The sequence below is a fragment of the Trachypithecus francoisi genome, unplaced genomic scaffold (assembly GCF_009764315.1).
Source record: "Trachypithecus francoisi isolate TF-2019V2 unplaced genomic scaffold, Tfra_2.0 Lachesis_group12, whole genome shotgun sequence".
Taxonomy (NCBI): Eukaryota; Metazoa; Chordata; class Mammalia; order Primates; family Cercopithecidae; genus Trachypithecus; species Trachypithecus francoisi.
In genome coordinates this window covers 20,206,344-20,223,799 of record NW_022681457.1, presented here as the reverse complement: position 1 = coordinate 20,223,799, position 17,456 = coordinate 20,206,344, and the positions used below count along the sequence as shown (strand labels likewise).

Below are 17,456 nucleotides of genomic sequence, written 5' to 3'. Positions count from 1 at the left end.
ATTTTCTGTCAGATACGATTTTCTTTTATATTGAGCTAGATAGAATTTAATTTGGCCTGGAATCTGTCCTTCATTTTAGTGTCTTTGTTTTCCCAAAGCCTTGAATATTGAGACTAGCTTTTCAGGAAAACTAAAGGATTTTTGCTTCCTCAGCCACCAAAAGAAAAATTAAATCATGTTTTCTGTATTGGACTGCCAAAGTTAGTAAAAATTAAATAAATTACCCATTTTCTAAATATTCCATGTTATTGAGATTTTCTTATAGCAGCATTACTTTTAATTTGAGGGCTGCTCAGTAGCACATCAAATATATGATTGTGAAATAAGAGTCATAGAAGCTCCACCATAGTCAGTGTACATGTGTCTTTCTAATTAACAAATGAGTTTCACAAAATAATAGATGGTTTTGTCTTTCCTGAATTCCAATAGAACAGGCTGTGTATAATAGGCCACAAACAGTTGACAAAATACGAATCAGAGACAGAAAAGATGCAGTAGAAGCATACCAACTTGCCCAGCGTCTGCAGTCTATGGTAAGCAGTCATCTCTCTCAGTGATCGCTCCACATTGCTGCTTACTCTATTTAGTGCGGTTTACCTACTTCTCTTGAGCTGTTTAATAAATGGCCATTTAGTAGAAAAACATGTTTCCTCTTGTATTTCACCTTAGCAATTTGCTTTTCTTTGTTTCATTCAATTTCATGTTGCTTTCTAAGGCAAAAACAAACCTAAAAACCCTTAAAACGTGCTAGCAAACTTGATGCAGAAGCATGTTTTCCTAAAGTGGTCTTGGGATGCTTTGTTTTAATTTATAAATCTAATGTGTCTTTTAAAAGTATATAGTTTAGGTATTTTTTCCTCTCATTTATTTTTCTTCTTTTAAAATTCTTAACCTTAAGAATCACCTTTTTGGAATAACTAGCCTTTTTTTTTTTGTAATTCTTGGAGTCAGTTTTATAGTATTTTAAAATTTGTAAATCATACGTTAAAAATAAAGTGACCTGCTAGGAGACAAAGAAACATCTTGTGAGAAAAAACAGATAAAAATGTGATCCAGCACTCTTTTTTTTTTTTTTTTTTTTTTTTGAGACGGCGTGTGGCTCTGTCGCCCAGGCTGGAGTGCAGTGGCGTGATCTCGGCTCACTGCAAGGTCTGCCTCCTGAGTTCATGCCATTCTCCTGCCTCAGCCATTCTCCTGCCTCAGCCTCCCGAGTAGCTAGGACTACAGGCGCCCGCCACCACGCCCCAGCTAATTTTTTGTATTTTTAGTAGAGACGGGGTTTCACCGTGTTAGCCAGGATGGTCTCTATCTCCTGACCTCGTGATCCAACTGCCTCAGCCTCCCAAAGTTCTGGGATTACGGGCGTGAGCCACCATGCCCGGCCCAACCTTGTAATTTTTCATTATATGATCAACTAGGCCATCTCCTTTCTAAAGCTGGAGATAGAATTATTTTGCTTCTAGTTTTCAGTATTACACCTCTTGCTGCGTGTTCTTGCAGATTTTCTACCAGAAGTGGTTGAAAAGGAAGCCATTTTCTTGGTGGTTCTTTTTGATCTTAAAAATATTTTTGTTCCTACTCGGGAGTCTGAGGCAGGAGAATCACTCAAGCCTGGGAGGTGGAGGCTGCGGTGAGCCGAGATCACACCGCTGCACTCCAGCCTGGATGACAGAGTGAGACTCTGTCTCAAAAAAAAAAAAAATTTGTCATAGTGTTTTAGCTCCTACATGATGAAAGGAAATATAAAAGCTAAGAAGAAATGCTAGCAAAATATAGAAAATCATTACTGATTTTATTTTTTAAATAGCCCTTTGCTGCCAACACCCGGCCCACACCCTGCCCACCTGGTACTGGTGCTCCTGCCCTTACCTCGCCATCACTGATTTATTATATTTGTAACCAGAGTGCTAACTACTGAACATAAATTAATAAAATTTAGTCAGGCATAGCCAGAGATTACACTATTTAAATTGATAGATTAATTGACTTTTAGATAATTATTGTTTTCATTTTGTGTGTTAATGTGCTGTGATTTCTCTATATTAATGTTGCTACCTTTTGCTTTACTTTAATCTCATCGCAGCGTACAAGGAGACGTAGAGTCCGAGACCCATGGGGAAACTGGTGTGACGCAAAGGACTTAGAAGGACAAACGTTTGAGGTAACTTTGACCTTTCAAATGGCTCATCGATGAAAACTGGTTTTTTATATATATAAATTTATATATATAAATAAATATATATTTATACATCTTAATGTCATATGTGTTGTACTTGTTTCATACATTAACATGTATGCCTTCATTCTCATGTTAATTTGTCTGGAAGTCACCAGTAAACACCAAAGTAGAAGGCATTGGTGGTACAGTTAACTAGGAGTTTAACTCATTTCAGAACTTTGGTTCTCTGTCTCTGTATTCTTGTCTCTAACTCAAGATAAGAGTGTCAAGAAGTTGGTATGCCCAATTCGTTTCATTAAACATTTATTGGAAGAGGTTCTGATATACCAATTAAAATATTGTTCTAAGCATTATAACAGCTAGTGCAGTAGAGTGGATAGAATGTGTGAATGTGTACATACTGGCTTTGTTACTTTGAGCAACTACTTAACCTCACAGAATCTCATGCTTTTTTAACTTACGAATTTTGAGTAATAATAATACCTCCCTCAAAGGATTGTTGTCAGAAAGAAATGAGGTAGACTATATAAAGGTCCTAGTACTAGGTATTCAGTAAGCCTTGTGTGCACAACGTGCTCCACAAACTTGAGTTGTCTGTCTTTCCTCCGCATTTCCTGTCCCCAATTTCTCACCTGAGTACTATTCTAGGCACAGTAATTACTAATTATCCTTCCTATAAGGGGCTTGTATTTCTAATAGGAAAGACAAAACCTATGGTAAGTTCAATAGGGTTGGTCCCAAGAATTATAAGTTTCTCCCAAAGGGTGTGATCAGGGCAGGTTTCGTAGAGTATGTGGGGTATAATCTGATCTGAAGGATCTGCAGAAGAATCTCAAAATGGAGATGAAAACACTTTAGGCTGAGGGAACAAAGCTGGAGACATGGGAAAATACTAGATATATTCTGGAAAAGGTGTGTAGTTCATTTGGACTAGGATGTAAGGTTGATCATAGAAATGGAATAAATAGAGATTTACTTTATTTTGTAAACACTCATAAAGGGCTTCATATGTGTCAGACACTGTCAGTATTTTATAAACATTAACTCAATCTTCAAAATAATACCGTGATAGTGGTATTATTGTTTACTTTTTATTATTACTTTTGTTGTTCCCATTTTTAAAGATGAGGTAGCTGAAGCATGAAAGCTTTAGAATTTGCCTAGGATCACCAAGCTAGTAAATAACTGAGCCAGACATTCTAGATACACAATCTGTTCTTAATCATTACTCTGCACTCTCAGTTGTGAAAGAAAACTCAACACAGTAGAATATGGTAAGTATAAATGGGAAATGAAAGACTCAGGTGATTCTGAGGTTTTTGAACCTGGGTGACTGGTACCTTTGATTGAAATGGGCAAATCAAGAGGAGTAAATTTTCAGTTTGGGATGGCCGTTATCTTCTGAAACGATTTTTAAAAAATACTGTTCAGCCTGTCTACATGTTGGTAGCAAAAAGGAAACCCATCTATATCAGTTTAGTCTCTCGTGTCCTCACATGCCCTTAAATTTGGTTTTAAAGGACTATTTTTATTCTGCCTCTTAGTAGTTGATGGACTCCTTAATCAGTTGGCATTTTGTTTTAGCATCTCTCTGCTGAGGAGTTGGCACAAAGAAGAGAAGAGGAAAAAAGCAGACCTGTTAAATCTTTAAAAGTGCCAAGACCAACAAAAAGGTGTAGTGTTATATAAATGTGGTTTTTAAAAATTTGTCACAAATGGCTAGATAATGTATGAAAAAATATTCACTAGCTGCATTATATTGTTCATGTTAAATTAAAAAAATACTGCTACAATTTTTTAGATTTTTTTGTTTCACTGATTATGAATTTGGGAGACCTTGAACAAACATTTTAAATTTGTTCAGATTCATTGAACATATGATCCAGCATATGTTGTAAAGGGGCCTTGTTTAGAACAGGTTGGTCATTCAACTCTAGGCACTATGGACAGGAAACTTCATGAAATGACTGAGTTTTCTTTGGGTGGTACTAATTGTTAGCAAGTTGTTGGCATGGTTGTTGTTTTCTAATGCATGTATAATCTAAAATTTGAACCTTTTAAAATTAAGGGTCACCAAATAAGTTAAATGCCCCAATTTTCTGTTCCCTCTTCCTGCAGATGCGCCATTGAATAGACTGTAGTTTTATCAGTGTACCTTTACCCAGGAATGCCACTAGATCATATTTTTGCCTGATAAATGTCCTTGGGTAAACCTTAGGTTCTCATTTATAAAACAATAATTAAAATAACACTGTAAGCTGTGTTTTAAGCACTTTATTAGCTCATATAATCTTCATGACAACCCTGTGCATTAGTTAATATTCTCACTCCCATTTTATAGGTGAGGAAACTGAGAGGCGTAGAGAGGTTTAATAACTTGCTCACGCTGTTGAGTAGTGGAGCTGTTGATTTTAAACCCGTGTTAAGCTTAAGAATTCATACCCCTAGTCATTACATTATATATTACTTCTCTAAAATAAAAATTTTAACTTACACAGTTGTCCTGAGACTAAATTAGATAAGCCATGTGAAAAACAGTCATCCATAAGCTGGGACTCCTCATCCAGTATCCAGATAATTGATTTTCTGCCTCTATATGTGAGACTTATATTTATTGTGATTTTCAAGTCACTGTCCAAGGTCTTCAGGATCTTTTTGAGTCCAGATCCACTTTTCTCATTTTAGCCTTTGTAGCACTGCATCATTAACATTTCAATAAGCTTGCCTTTCCTGCCATTAATCACTGATTGAAACGTTTAATTGGAAATGTAAACCTCATTGTATATATTTAAAAAATGAAGACATTCATTCTTCAATCAGCTATATAGATTACCACAATTAACCCATATATCTTTATCTTATGCAGAAGGATAATCATAACAGATGTCTTGTTTAATTTCAGATAAAATATATTTAAGTCTTTAGTTTCTAACAGATCATTCCTATGAATAGTGTCTATAATAAGGTCTACTTATCATGACTTTTCATGAACTCATTATTTTGCTTAGCCACCTCTTCTCTTGGTTAAGGATCACAAATCAGCTGTTTCATAATTTTTTCCAGAATTTTACTACTATTCAACATCTAATTCGTCCTTTTCTGCAGTCTGCTTTTTTGTATTGTGAAACAAGCTCAATAATTGTCCATTTCTAGTCCTTCAATAGCTTTCCCATTCTCTGCAGTTCCTCAACAAACATTGACAGCGATTCCATATCCGTCTTTCTTTTTTTTTTTTTTTTTTTTGAGACGGAGTCTCGCTTTGTCGCCCGGGCTGGAGTGCAGTGGCCGGATCTCAGCTCACTGCAAGCTCCGCCTCCCGGGTTTACGCCATTCTCCTGCCTCAGCCTCCCGAGTAGCTGGGACTACAGGCGCCCGCCACCTCGCCCGGCTAGATTTTTGTATTTTTTTAGTAGAGACGGGGTTTCACCGTGTTAGCCAGGATGGTCTCGATCTCCTGACCTCGTGATCCGCCCGTCTAGGCCTCCCCAAGTGCTGGGATTACAGGCTTGAGCCACCGCGCCCGTCCATATCCGTGTTTCTTAAGTACTCCAGGATGTTCTTTCTGTGCTATTTTCTCATCTGTCTTGGCCTTCAGTTTCTTTTTGTGTTGATTAAACACTTTCTAATTTAAAGGTCTTTCTTTATCCAATAAGTGTCTTTGAATGTCTATGGTATATGTCAGGCACAGTTCTGATCACTTGGGATACATTATTAAGCAAAACAAAATGTTCTCTTGAAGCTAACCATCTGTGGTTGAATGGGAACGGAATTGCCCAGCTCTCTTCCAGTTGTGTTAATGCGAACGTATTTCTGTGTGCTTTTCTTTCCCTGAAGATAGCCTAAAAAACCTTTTTATTGTTTTTAATATAGTTCTCAAGCCTCAATTCTTTACTGGTCAAAGACTTTCTGATATTTCTCAGATTTATGTGTGCTTTTGACTTCGCTTAGGTTCTCCCTTTTTCACCTCTTTTTACTTTTTCACTGTTTGTTTTTTGGAGACAGGGTCTCACCCTGTCACCAAGGCTGGAATGGAGTAGAGTAGAATGGTGAAATCATGGCTCACTGCAGCCTCCACCTCCTGGGCTTAAGTGATCCTCTCACCTCAGCCTCCCGAGTGGCTGGGACTACAGGCACACGCCACCACGCTCAGCTAATTTTTAAATTTTTTTGTAGAGATGGGGTTTCACCATGTTGTCCAGGCTGGTTGTGAACTCCTAGGCTCAAGGAGTCCACCCACCTCGGCCTCCCGAAATGTTGGGATTACAGATGTGGGCCACAGCACCTGGCCACTTTTTCACTTTAATATAAGAGTGTATCATAGGACTAATACATTAATATCTTTACCAGAACCGTTTGTCATTCATTCATTCAAAAAATGTTTTAAGTTCCTACTCTATAGTGGGCACATTATTGAACTGACAAGTGTTTTTGATAAACTTCCATCTTTCTTGAACTTTTTTTGGGGTCTCATGACAGATAATTATATTTTCATTGAACTTTTTGAAATCTCCTTTTAGTGTGGGACATATGTCTGATAGTTTATAGTGTCCTCTTTGAGTGTTATAGGAAATTCAGACAACGGAGTAACTTTATCTCAGAGTTCTTGGGGTTTTTTTGTTCATGTTAAATCTAAAAAAGTGCTTCTTTCGAAAGGGTTTATGGAATCTCCTACGAAACTCCTAGTTTAATACTTTTCTCATTTAGAATTTGGGTTCAGATTATTGATATACACTTTCAAATTTGCAAATGTTATTTTCCTAATCTTGTTGATATTGAAAATAATTTTTTTTCTTTTTCAGCTCATTTGATCCCTTCCAACTGATACCTTGTAATTTTTTTAGCGAAGAAAAGCAGGTACTATTTATGCATTAATGAATGACCATAGACAATCCCCACTTCCCCCTGTCAAACAGAAAATACTTACTCTTTTTCCATATGTGCAAGGCATGACTGAAAATGAGAGAGAATTTCTCCCTGCTGGGGTTTTAAATCATAATGTTTTTTAAAAGTCTAGTTTATGCTGAGCTTTGGTTAGTGCTGAGAACTTGGTGGGGTGGATGAAGGAGAACAGGGTGGGCATTCCAGGTGGGGAGAACAAAATCTCTATTTTTATGGTCCCCCGTTTTGTTTTGTTTTTTATATTTCAGGAGCCATTTCAGGTGAAAGTGGCTTCAGAAGCACTTTTAATAATGGATTTGGTAAGGATAATCTATTGTGTCTACTTAGTTATTCTGATTTCTACTCTTGTGTATTTTTATTGCAGGCGTAAGACAGAGTATGGAAGACGTGTATTTTGGATCTTAACTATCCTCTTTTACAAGGAATCTAAAAATAAGTCTTTTCTTTTGGAGAAAAGCCAAACAATTGCATGTTTCCATATTTTAGAGAAAATAAATTAATGTGAGTTTTTGCAGACTGTTTACCATCATTAACCCTATTTTAATTTTCTAATATCTGTGTCTGCCACCTTTTAGATCACTGAAACAAAGCACAACTCCTGTAATTTGGAGGGTTTTTTGTTTATACTAAACTACCAGTACCTCCAACAGTTTTTGTGTTTGTGGTGTCTTTGTGTAGAAGGATTTAGAGTGATTTTTACTTTGTATCCTTACATAATACCTTCCTTGAATAGGAAGAGTGTATCTTCATTTTGCAGTTGCAAAAGTAGAGTCTGAGAATTTTTAAGTGTTTGGTTGAAAGCTTCTCAGCCAGCAGTGAAGATAGACCTGAAATCTTAGTTTCTGTGCACTGATCCTAGCATCTAGTTCCTCTCCTGTGCTACTTTATTTTGTAAAAGCATGATGACTATACTTACAAATGACTTTCTTACGATAAGTGAGTTTTGTTATTTTTTTTTGTCAGGTGGGTTTGTGCGTTTGGGCTAAGTCTGTCTTGTATTTCTTTTAGCATGCTCATGTTTCTATGGCAGAAGTGATTGGTCTGTTAGGAGGAAGATACTCAGAAGTTGATAAAGTAGTTGAAGTAAGTTCTCTCTTTTAAAAAAATGTTTTAGTTATTTAGTCCTACTACCATACCAAATATTTTTATAGAATTCAGTGAATATAATTAAAATACAGAGTTTACCTATGATATATATGAGAATATGGAAATGTAGCAAGTTACCTATTCCCAGAAGTGACTTAACATTCCATATGCCGAGCACCTTTTTCTTTTTTACCACCAAGAGAGAACATTGCCAGGCCTTGGGTCCTCATTACCTTTGTTAGCAAAAAACTACAACCTTTAAGAGGCCAGAAATATATACTAACACTTGTAGTTGAAAGTTTGTATGTATCATTCTATTGAAATTATTGTCATAAGTAACAGGAGTCATTGAAAGAATACCTTTGTATGGGTATTATGTGGGCTGACCTGCAAAACTAGCCATTATTATGACCTTGTTTGAGTAGAAAAATGCATGCTAAGTTCCTAGCATATAATCAGACTTTTGGAGTATAAGTCATTTGCAAGTTAAAGGCGCCTATGATATTGTCAAATAAAAGTCTTGGCCTTGAAAAGTTTCTGTATCTCTGAAAGAATTATAACATTAGAGTAATAGAATTAACAGGATTTTAGTATAATCATTTGAGGATCAATCGTTTATAGGTCTGTGCAGCAGAACCATGTAACAGTCTGAGTACAGGACTACAGTGTGAGATGGATCCTGTATCACAAACACAGGCCTCAGAAACCCTGGCTGTTAGAGGCTACAGTGTTATTGGATGGTATCATTCTCATCCTGCTTTTGATCCTAATCCTTCCTTACGCGATATTGACACACAAGCTAAATACCAGGTATTACCTGTATATTTATATTCTGTAAATGGTTGCACACCCCCTCATGAGGTGCTCCCTTTTAAATAAATAAACTTTAAACATTTTTTGTATTTCATTTCTAATTTTCTTTATAGTGGGGGTTTTATCTATTTATTTATTTTTCTTTTTGTTTTTTGTTTTTTTTTTTGAGACAGAGTTTCGCTCTTGTTGCCCAAGCTGGAGTGCAATGGCGCAATCTCGGCTCACTGCAACCTCTGCCTCCCAGGTTCAAGCGATTCTTGTGTCTCAGCCTCCCAAGTAGCTGGGATTACAGGCGTGTGCCACCACACCCAGCTTATTTTTTGTATTTTTAGTACAAATGGGGTTTTACCATGTTAGCCACGCTGGTCTCAAACTCCTGACTCAGGTGATCTGCCCGCCTCAGCCTCCCGAAGTGCCGGGATTATAGGCGTGAGCCACCACACCCAGCCAAAAAAAGAAAAATTTATATATACTGGGGCTTTTAAAAGAATGTGCGTTTTTTTTTTCTGATTGTGAGATTGATAGTTGTTTATGAAAACATTTAGAAAGTCAGTTATTTTATTAAGTACAGGCAAGCCATGAATGTTACAGTAAATACTCCCAGAGCCTTTAAAAACTGATGGGAACAACTAGGACAGGTACTAAATATAACTGAAATAATAAGAGACATAATGTATTTTTTAATAGCTGGAGAAAAAGCTTTATTTTAATCTGGGATTTTACATTTGATATGTGACTGGGTTTGCTGTAGGGTATTTGTAACTTATTACTGTATTGATAAGAATTACAGATGCAGGGTGGTGAATATAATTAGTAAATATATTCATGGCAAATACAGATTGTGTAGGCCATTTTTTAATTTTTAAGGGTCATTTTGGATTTTTGCCTGAAAAATGTACAATGTGAAATGAATATTTAAGTCATTTGATTTAGTTGCAGTTTGGATGTGAACTTTTTGTTTTGTTTTGGAGACAGAGTCTTACTCTGTCACCCAGGCTGGAGTGCAGGTGGTGCAATCTCAACTCACTGCAACCTCCACCTCCCAGGTTTAAGGGATTCTCCTTCCTTAGCCTTCTGAGTAGCTGGGGTTACAGGAACGTGCCACCACACACGGCTAATTTTTGTATTTTTAGTAGAGATGGGGTTTCACCGTGTTGGCCAGGCTGGTCTCAAGCCTGATCAAGCTGACCTGACCTCAGGCAATCCGCCTGCCTTCAGTCTCCCAAAGTTCTGGGATTACAGGTGTGAGCCACCGCTCCGGGCCAGATGTGAACTTTTTAATGCACCTTTTTGTTCCTGCTTTTCCCCATTAGATGTTTAAAATGTTAGTATGGATAAATACTGGCTTTTGAATTTATGCAGTTGAAACTAATTATATTTTTCTTGTAATTGTAGAGTTACTTCTCCAGAGGAGGTGCAAAGTTCATTGGAATGATTGTTAGTCCCTATAATCGAAATAATCCCTTACCATATTCTCAGATTACCTGCCTGGTTATAAGTGAGGAAATTAGCCCAGATGGCTCTTATCGTAAGTTTTCAACAAAAATAACTTTATCCTATTTCTACTCTCATTTATTTGACTCATACAAATCAAAAGATTTGCAACTGTGCAAAAGTATTTAATGCAAGAGTTTGTGCCCTCAACTAGGGAATCATTATTTGGGTGCCACCCTAGTGCAGCCACCCTCTTCCCTTTCTTAATCTCCTGCTATATTCAAGTCCCCACTTTTGTTACCATGGCCACTGGGCAAAAGGATTGAAATATGGGGAAAAGTTATGGCCAGGCAGTGTGTATGCTAGGCACTGGAGATGCTGCAGTAAACAAAACAGTCTCTGTTCTCAAGAAAATTTTTTTATAAATGCAGACTGGCTTTCTCTGTGATGGTATGCAAATGAAAAATAAAATGACCACCAATTCTGTCACCTCCCAGTTTAGGGGTTAACAATGACTAACTCAATTTGTATATTTCTTTGTTCCCGTTGTATCTCAGGAAAGAATTTGATTGGCATAGACCATCATTTGACTTGATTCCTCCGAAGTTTATATCCACTTGTAGTCCAATCATTTCTGGGTGGATAGGGAATTAGTATAGCAGACTAGGAAAAGGAAGGGAGTGTGGCTAGAAAGCAAATAATCGGAGGAAACAATAGGCTAAATAACTCTAGGATATTTATTCTGTCATTACTACCACTGCTCTAGGTCAGGTCCCCTGGAGACTGCCACTACAGTTACCCCACATTGTACTCTTTCCCATTAGATCATGAGCTCTTTGAGAATAAATACTGTATTGTACCCATTTTTCTATCCAGTTTCTAGCACAAGGCCTGGCATAAAGTAGATACTAAATGAATATTTGTTTAATAATTAAGTTCTCTTCATTCTTAATGATCTTACTTGGATACCCTATATTTTATAAAGACTTACCAGCACTGCCCCCATGTTATTTAGTATTAGTTGCTCTATTTTTTATGTATCTGCAACACTTTATTCCTGCCTTCATGGTCACTTTGTCTTTTAATGCAATTTATCTATTTAGCAAGTCCTAATAAATTGTATGCCCAAAGAGCAGGGACTATGTCTTATTTGTCTTTTTCTCCAGTAGCACCTAATAAATTGCTTTACATCTAGGAGGTGGTCAACACTATGTGGGTTTTTATTGAGTTAATAATATTGGTATTAGCTTTAGTCTGGAATGTCCATTTTGAGCATAGCACATAATACATATTATTCTTAAGCTCAGTACAGTTTTATAAAAAGAATCGGCAGTTGTTCTCTCTAAATCATTTTATAATCTCACAGACTGCTAGGTTTTGGTAATGAACCTCAATTCTGGTGCTGTCCAATACAATAGCAGTACATGTGACTTTAAATGTATGTTGATTAGAATTACATGAAACTTAAAATTTAGTTCATGGAATTCTACTCTGGCCAAATGAAGTAACAAGAACTTGTCTGAAACTACCAAAAAACTGGACAAAGTATGTAAAATAATGGTATTTAAACACAACGTTGAGCAGCAAAGGAATACAGTTGCTAAGATATGGGAAACAAATGAAAAGAGCCCGAAATTACCCTAGCTTACTGTTCAAGAGGGTTTTCAGATATGGCACAAGAAGGAGAAACCCACCCAGAGTCAGGCAGACTCAGTTAAGGTGATGGAGATAAGGAGACCAAGACAGCTGAGTTTGTGAGACAGAGCCCCAAGAGAACAGAAAACAGAATGGAGAGTGAACTCTGAAGATTTGTAGAAGGGTATCCCTGGAGTATTTAGCAAAATACAGATCAGCACATGCATGTGAAGAAACTAGCCCAGATGGGAAAGAACCACTTGAAAGCATTAGAGGGAACTATCCATGATGCTCCCATGAGCTACCATTGGACACAGCTGTCTTGTAAATGACTTGTCCATGCTTAACACTGCATATTAGATCTTAATCCTGGGTCTTTTGCTTTGCCCTTAGAAATCCTCTGGTGCAAGAATTAAGGTTTTCTAGAAGCCATGGGATACCTTGTGCTACAGTACTTTTAACTCAGGTCATATCTTTATAATATCTCTAATGGTTTAATGTTTTCTTTACTTGTGACAGGGAGGAAATACATGTAGTGATTAGTTTTCTTCTGATATTTTAGTGGATAAAAATATTCTCTATAAAAGGAAACTTTTATTGACTTCAAAAGTACCTTTTTTTAACTTAAAAAATATTCTAAAAATACCAGATAGACCTGTATATGATTTGTGTATGTGTTTTCATGTTTTTGCATCAGCATAGATTGAAAATGCATTATTTACCTTTCTTTATTTTCATTTTCAACTTTCACTGAGAGCAGGAGTCACTCTACTGGAATCAGATCCCAGCTCTGACATTTATTGCTTATTTTACCTTGGGCAGTTTACTCTCTCATTCTCCTTTGCCACATCTGTAAAATGAGAAAAAATTACTACCTTGCTTACAGTAGGTATATGGTTGTAAGGTGTGTCAGTAATATATGTAAAGTGCTTAGAAATAATAGGTTTTCAATGGATAGTTAGGATTATATAGCTGGTGTCCGTGTTTAGTAAGTAATCAAAGCATGTCAAGTAAATGATTGTTACCACCAAAAGGAGTTTGCTTAATACTCCGTGTACTATAATGTGTCACTCTTAAGTTTTTGGAGAAGAGGAAAATTGAGCAATTAAATAAAAAAGATCAGTCATCATCATCAGGCTTCCTGTCCCCTGTTCTTCTTCCAAACACCTGAAAAAATACCTTTTTAGAGCATATTGACAGTTAAGCTATGCTTTCTTTCATTGTGAGGAAACAGTTGTATTTTTCCCTTTTTTTTTTTCCCATGACTTCTGATTTGCTGGCATTTTATTTATTTAAAAAGCCTTATCATGGTAGAAACCCAGTTGAGAGGCAGTATTATGTAAAAGTTAAAAGCAGAACTCTCGAGTCTTACTGCCTGGGTTCAAATCCTGCCTATGCCTTTTATATCTGATCATGAGCAGGCTAACCTTTCTATGATGTAGTATCCTCATCCAAAAAAAAGGCGGGGGGGAGTGGGCAGGAATAATGGCAGCTACTTCATTTAAGTGATTTCACATAAAGTTTTAGGTGGCACATAGTACACATTGTAAGCGGAGCTTTAAAAAAAAATGCTACAGATACATTTGCATGGGGCTCTTAAAGGATATGTGAAAAATTGCTAAGATAGCTCATTTTTCATATTTTTTCCTTTCTAGCTGAATATATGATGTCCACCCCTTGGGCTTCTTTCTTTCCTCCAGAGTTTAGTGTAACAACTTTGACTCAAAGCAGTTGCCGCCTCCCTAGAGTTCATCCTATCCTCTTGTCTTGTCTTAGATTAGCTCTTCTAGGGAGGTGGAATGAGTTTGGGCTCAGAAGTGAGGCGAACCTGCTGGGTTTTAACATCTATGTCCTGCCACTTTGCTAGCCTAAATATGTTTTTTAATGTATCTCAGCTTTAGTTTTCTCACTTGTAAAAAAAAAAAAAAAAAGATACGGCATTGTTGTAAGCTTAATAACCTGTATATATGTATTTTTTAAATTATCACTTGGATGGCAATGTGTCTTAGTTTGTCTAGGATAATCCCAATTTAAACCTGTGGTTCAGGTATAATTATTCATAGTACCTTCTTTCATTCAAAAAGTCTCTCGGTTTAGGTGATAAATTACATGATCATCCTATCATAGTGCCATGCATAGAACTGTCATGTAAATGGCACTTCTACTCTTCTTTATTATTATTAATAGCTTGGCATTCATATGCTTAGTGGACCAAGTACAGTCAGGCAATAAATATTTAATGAATGCCCACTATGTTTAAAGTGCTGTTTAGCTGATCTACGAAGCTGTGGTTGTAAAAACACTGAAGGGAATTTTAATTATAATTAAAAGGAGATTGGCGAGTTAAGAAATAGTTGATGAAAATGTGCTTCTTTATGCTTTTCTAGGCTTACCTTACAAATTTGAAGTACAGCAGATGTTAGAAGAACCTCAGTGGGGATTAGTATTTGAAAAGACAAGGTGGATAATAGAAAAATACAGGCTCTCCCATAGGTATGTACTGTGATTTGAGATGGTTGCACATCTGCAGTGTTGCTCATTAAATTATGTTTCAGAGAAAACCCAAGTTAAATATAAAATTGTGATGTATGGCATCCGTGATAGTTTATTATGAAACTGATTAGTTTATAGTATTCGTTTCATCAGTTTGTTTTCATATTTCTTCCTACAGCAGTGTCCCCATGGATAAAATCTTTCGCCGGGATTCTGACCTGACTTGTTTGCAGAAAGTAAGCTGCCTTCATTTTAATTGGTTCCATTGTTCACAGATTCTAAAGCTATTCATCTCAATGTGTTTTCCCATGATGCCTGATACTTTGTGGATAATTTTCTGTATATTTTATTACTTTTTCCTTTGGAAAATTAATTTCTAGGAGATAATTAGTAAAGTGTTTTGTTGCCCAAGCTTGCACATAGAAAAAAATACTATTTTAGAATAAATTTGTCAGTGTCGGCTGATAAATTTCTTAGCAGATTATTATTGTACACAATGGAGAACATTTTTCTCATTTTATTAAATTTGAAAGTGCTGTGTTTCCATTTTAGCCTTAACAATTGATCATTTTTAAGACTGATGGTATAACTCTAACAATTACATTTAAATAGTCATTTTATTTAACTTTCTAGTAGGAAATAAGAGTTTTGAATTCTATCAGTTCACTTCTAGGTTTTGCTTCTGTAATGACTGAAGGCTAGTAGATTTGTAACATTTGTCTTTTTTTTTTTTAATAGCATTTGGGGATAGAAAATTTAAACATTAAGTTTCTTTTTAATATTTTTTTCTCCTCTGTTATATCCACTTTTTTCTGTGTTGTTGAAAAAGTATATGCACATTTCCAAGGAAATAGACTCTAACTAGCATCCTCATTTTGAAATGGTAGAATCCTATGTTTTTATGTTCATAGAGTTTTGTGTGTGTGTATGCTCAGGATTATTTTGCTTTGTAAGTGTAACTACAAATGGAGAAAAGTCACAAATATGTCCAAAGTAGAAAGTGTCACATAAACAATCTCAGGTTTGTCTCCTTATGTAAAATCATAAAGGTGTTCCTCAGCAGCAATTTCCTACATTCCAGCTCTATGACTATTAAACACAAATTAATCTTCAGCCATTTTTAAGGAGAGTGTTTCTCATTTGAGCATTAGGAAATGTGAGGTCTGGAAAGGGAAAAAATAGTGATAGTAATGCAAACCCTCATACTTTTTCTATATTTAAATATAAAACTTTTCTTTTCAACTAGCTTTTGGAGTGTATGAGGAAGACTCTGAGCAAAGTGACCAATTGCTTTATGGCTGAAGAATTCTTGACTGAAATAGAAAATTTGTTCCTTTCCAATTATAAAAGCAACCAAGAGAATGGAGTAACCGAAGAGAACTGTACAAAGGAATTGTTAATGTGATTATTTTAAAGTTAAGACATTTTAATCTTGACACAGTAGATCTTACTTTCAAAGTTATAACCTTGAAATGATTGTGGTTAACATTGGCACAGCTTTGGTATTTTTTCTCTATTTCACAAAATTCAAACTTTGCCACATAAATCATGTGAAAAGGAAGAGATACAGATTTGTTCTTATACAGTGATGATCAGAGTGTTCTGCAAACCAGGGTCCACCACGGTGTTCTAGTCCTTTACTGAGCGATGCTGTAGGCTGTGAAACTTAGGCGCCTGGTCGGCTTTACTGTTGTGTTCAGCTTGCGATTTGGACTATGTCTCTAAGTCATTTCTTCCCTGAACTAGTCATTTATGTTCTATTGTAGTATTTCATATTTCATTTAGAAGCACTTCGATTCTTTCCATATGTTCTGGTGAGATTTGTTGATGGTTATAAATGAGATATGGATGGGTAGTCACTGAGATAATTAATATGGTTTAGAACTACTGATTAATAAATCTAACAAGAGGAGGCCAGGAGAGGCATGACAAGAAAATCTTAAAAACAGGAAAAACCCAAAGGAGAAATTACCAGTTTTTAATCACAGATACTTGCTTCCATTTCATTGTATAGCAAATGCCATTTTCTCAGCTATCTGAAAAATTTTAACTAATTTTACACGCATAAAATAATTAGCTTCAATTGTGTGTCCACTTACATTAGTAGGTGTGATAAAACCTCATTTAACTGAAACATAGGTAATCATAACTCTCAAACTGTTTTTTTCTACTGCCTACTATTAGGAGAAAGAGGCAAATGATAATAAAGCTGGAATAAATCAGAGATTTAATTCTTTTTTTTTTTTTTTTTTTTTTTTTGAGACGGAGTTTCGCTCTGTCGCCCAGGCTGGAGTGCAGTGGCACAATCTCGGCTCACTGCAAGCTCCGCCTCCCGGGTTCCCGCCATTCTCCCGCCTCAGCCTCCGAGTAGCTGGGACTACAGGCGCCCGCCACCGCGCCCGGCTAGTTTTTTGTATTTTTAGTAGAGACGGGGTTTCACCGTGTTAGCCAGGAGGGTCTCGATCTCCTGACCTCGTGATCCACCCGCCTCGGCCTCCCAAAGTGCTGGGATTACAGGCTTGAGCCACCGCGCCCGGCAGAGATTTAATTCTTAAAACAAACCTTTCAGGACGTACTACATATTCAGCCCAGTTTCATATGCTTTCTGAATCTATAATGGAGGTCAGTGAACTTTTTTAATGTAAAGGGCCAGTTTGTAAATCATTTTGGCTTTTCAGGCTGCATGTGCTCTCTATAAGACATTCTTCTTTGTCTTTTTTTTTCAGCCCTTTAAAACTATAACCATTGTTAACTCACAGGCCTCATAAAACATAGGTTGCTGGCTATTATTCTCCAACTCCTGATTTAGAAAATTTTAAACATTAGAATTTTGTTTTACATTTGTTAAGCCTTACATCATCTTTAAATGACACCAAAACTCAGAATTATGATCTGCATTTAAGCCCATTTTAAAATA

At 36.4% G+C, this 17,456-nt stretch overlaps 1 protein-coding gene across 6 annotated transcripts in view; it reads left to right on the top strand.

Annotated features, from left to right (window-relative positions):
• The window catches only part of MYSM1 (Myb like, SWIRM and MPN domains 1), a 43,473-nt gene that overhangs the window by 21,953 nt on the left and 4,064 nt on the right, over positions 1-17,456 (top strand). For 2 of the 6 annotated variants that reach the window (XM_033225055.1, XM_033225057.1), the window contains 11 exons: positions 430-533; positions 2,084-2,161; positions 3,764-3,852; positions 6,979-7,033; positions 7,327-7,377; positions 8,087-8,161; positions 8,786-8,974; positions 10,373-10,505; positions 14,434-14,539; positions 14,718-14,775; positions 15,786-16,760. In XM_033225055.1, the coding sequence (XP_033080946.1) occupies positions 430-533; positions 2,084-2,161; positions 3,764-3,852; positions 6,979-7,033; positions 7,327-7,377; positions 8,087-8,161; positions 8,786-8,974; positions 10,373-10,505; positions 14,434-14,539; positions 14,718-14,775; positions 15,786-15,944 (1,097 nt within the window). In that variant the 3' untranslated portion in view covers positions 15,945-16,760. Of the gene's footprint in view, positions 1-429; positions 534-2,083; positions 2,162-3,763; positions 3,853-6,978; positions 7,034-7,326; positions 7,378-8,086; positions 8,162-8,785; positions 8,975-10,372; positions 10,506-12,439; positions 12,513-14,433; positions 14,540-14,717; positions 14,776-15,785; positions 16,761-17,456 lie in introns of those variants that run through there. The other 4 variants (XM_033225056.1, XR_004440590.1, XM_033225059.1 and 1 more) reach the window with 4 other exon arrangements.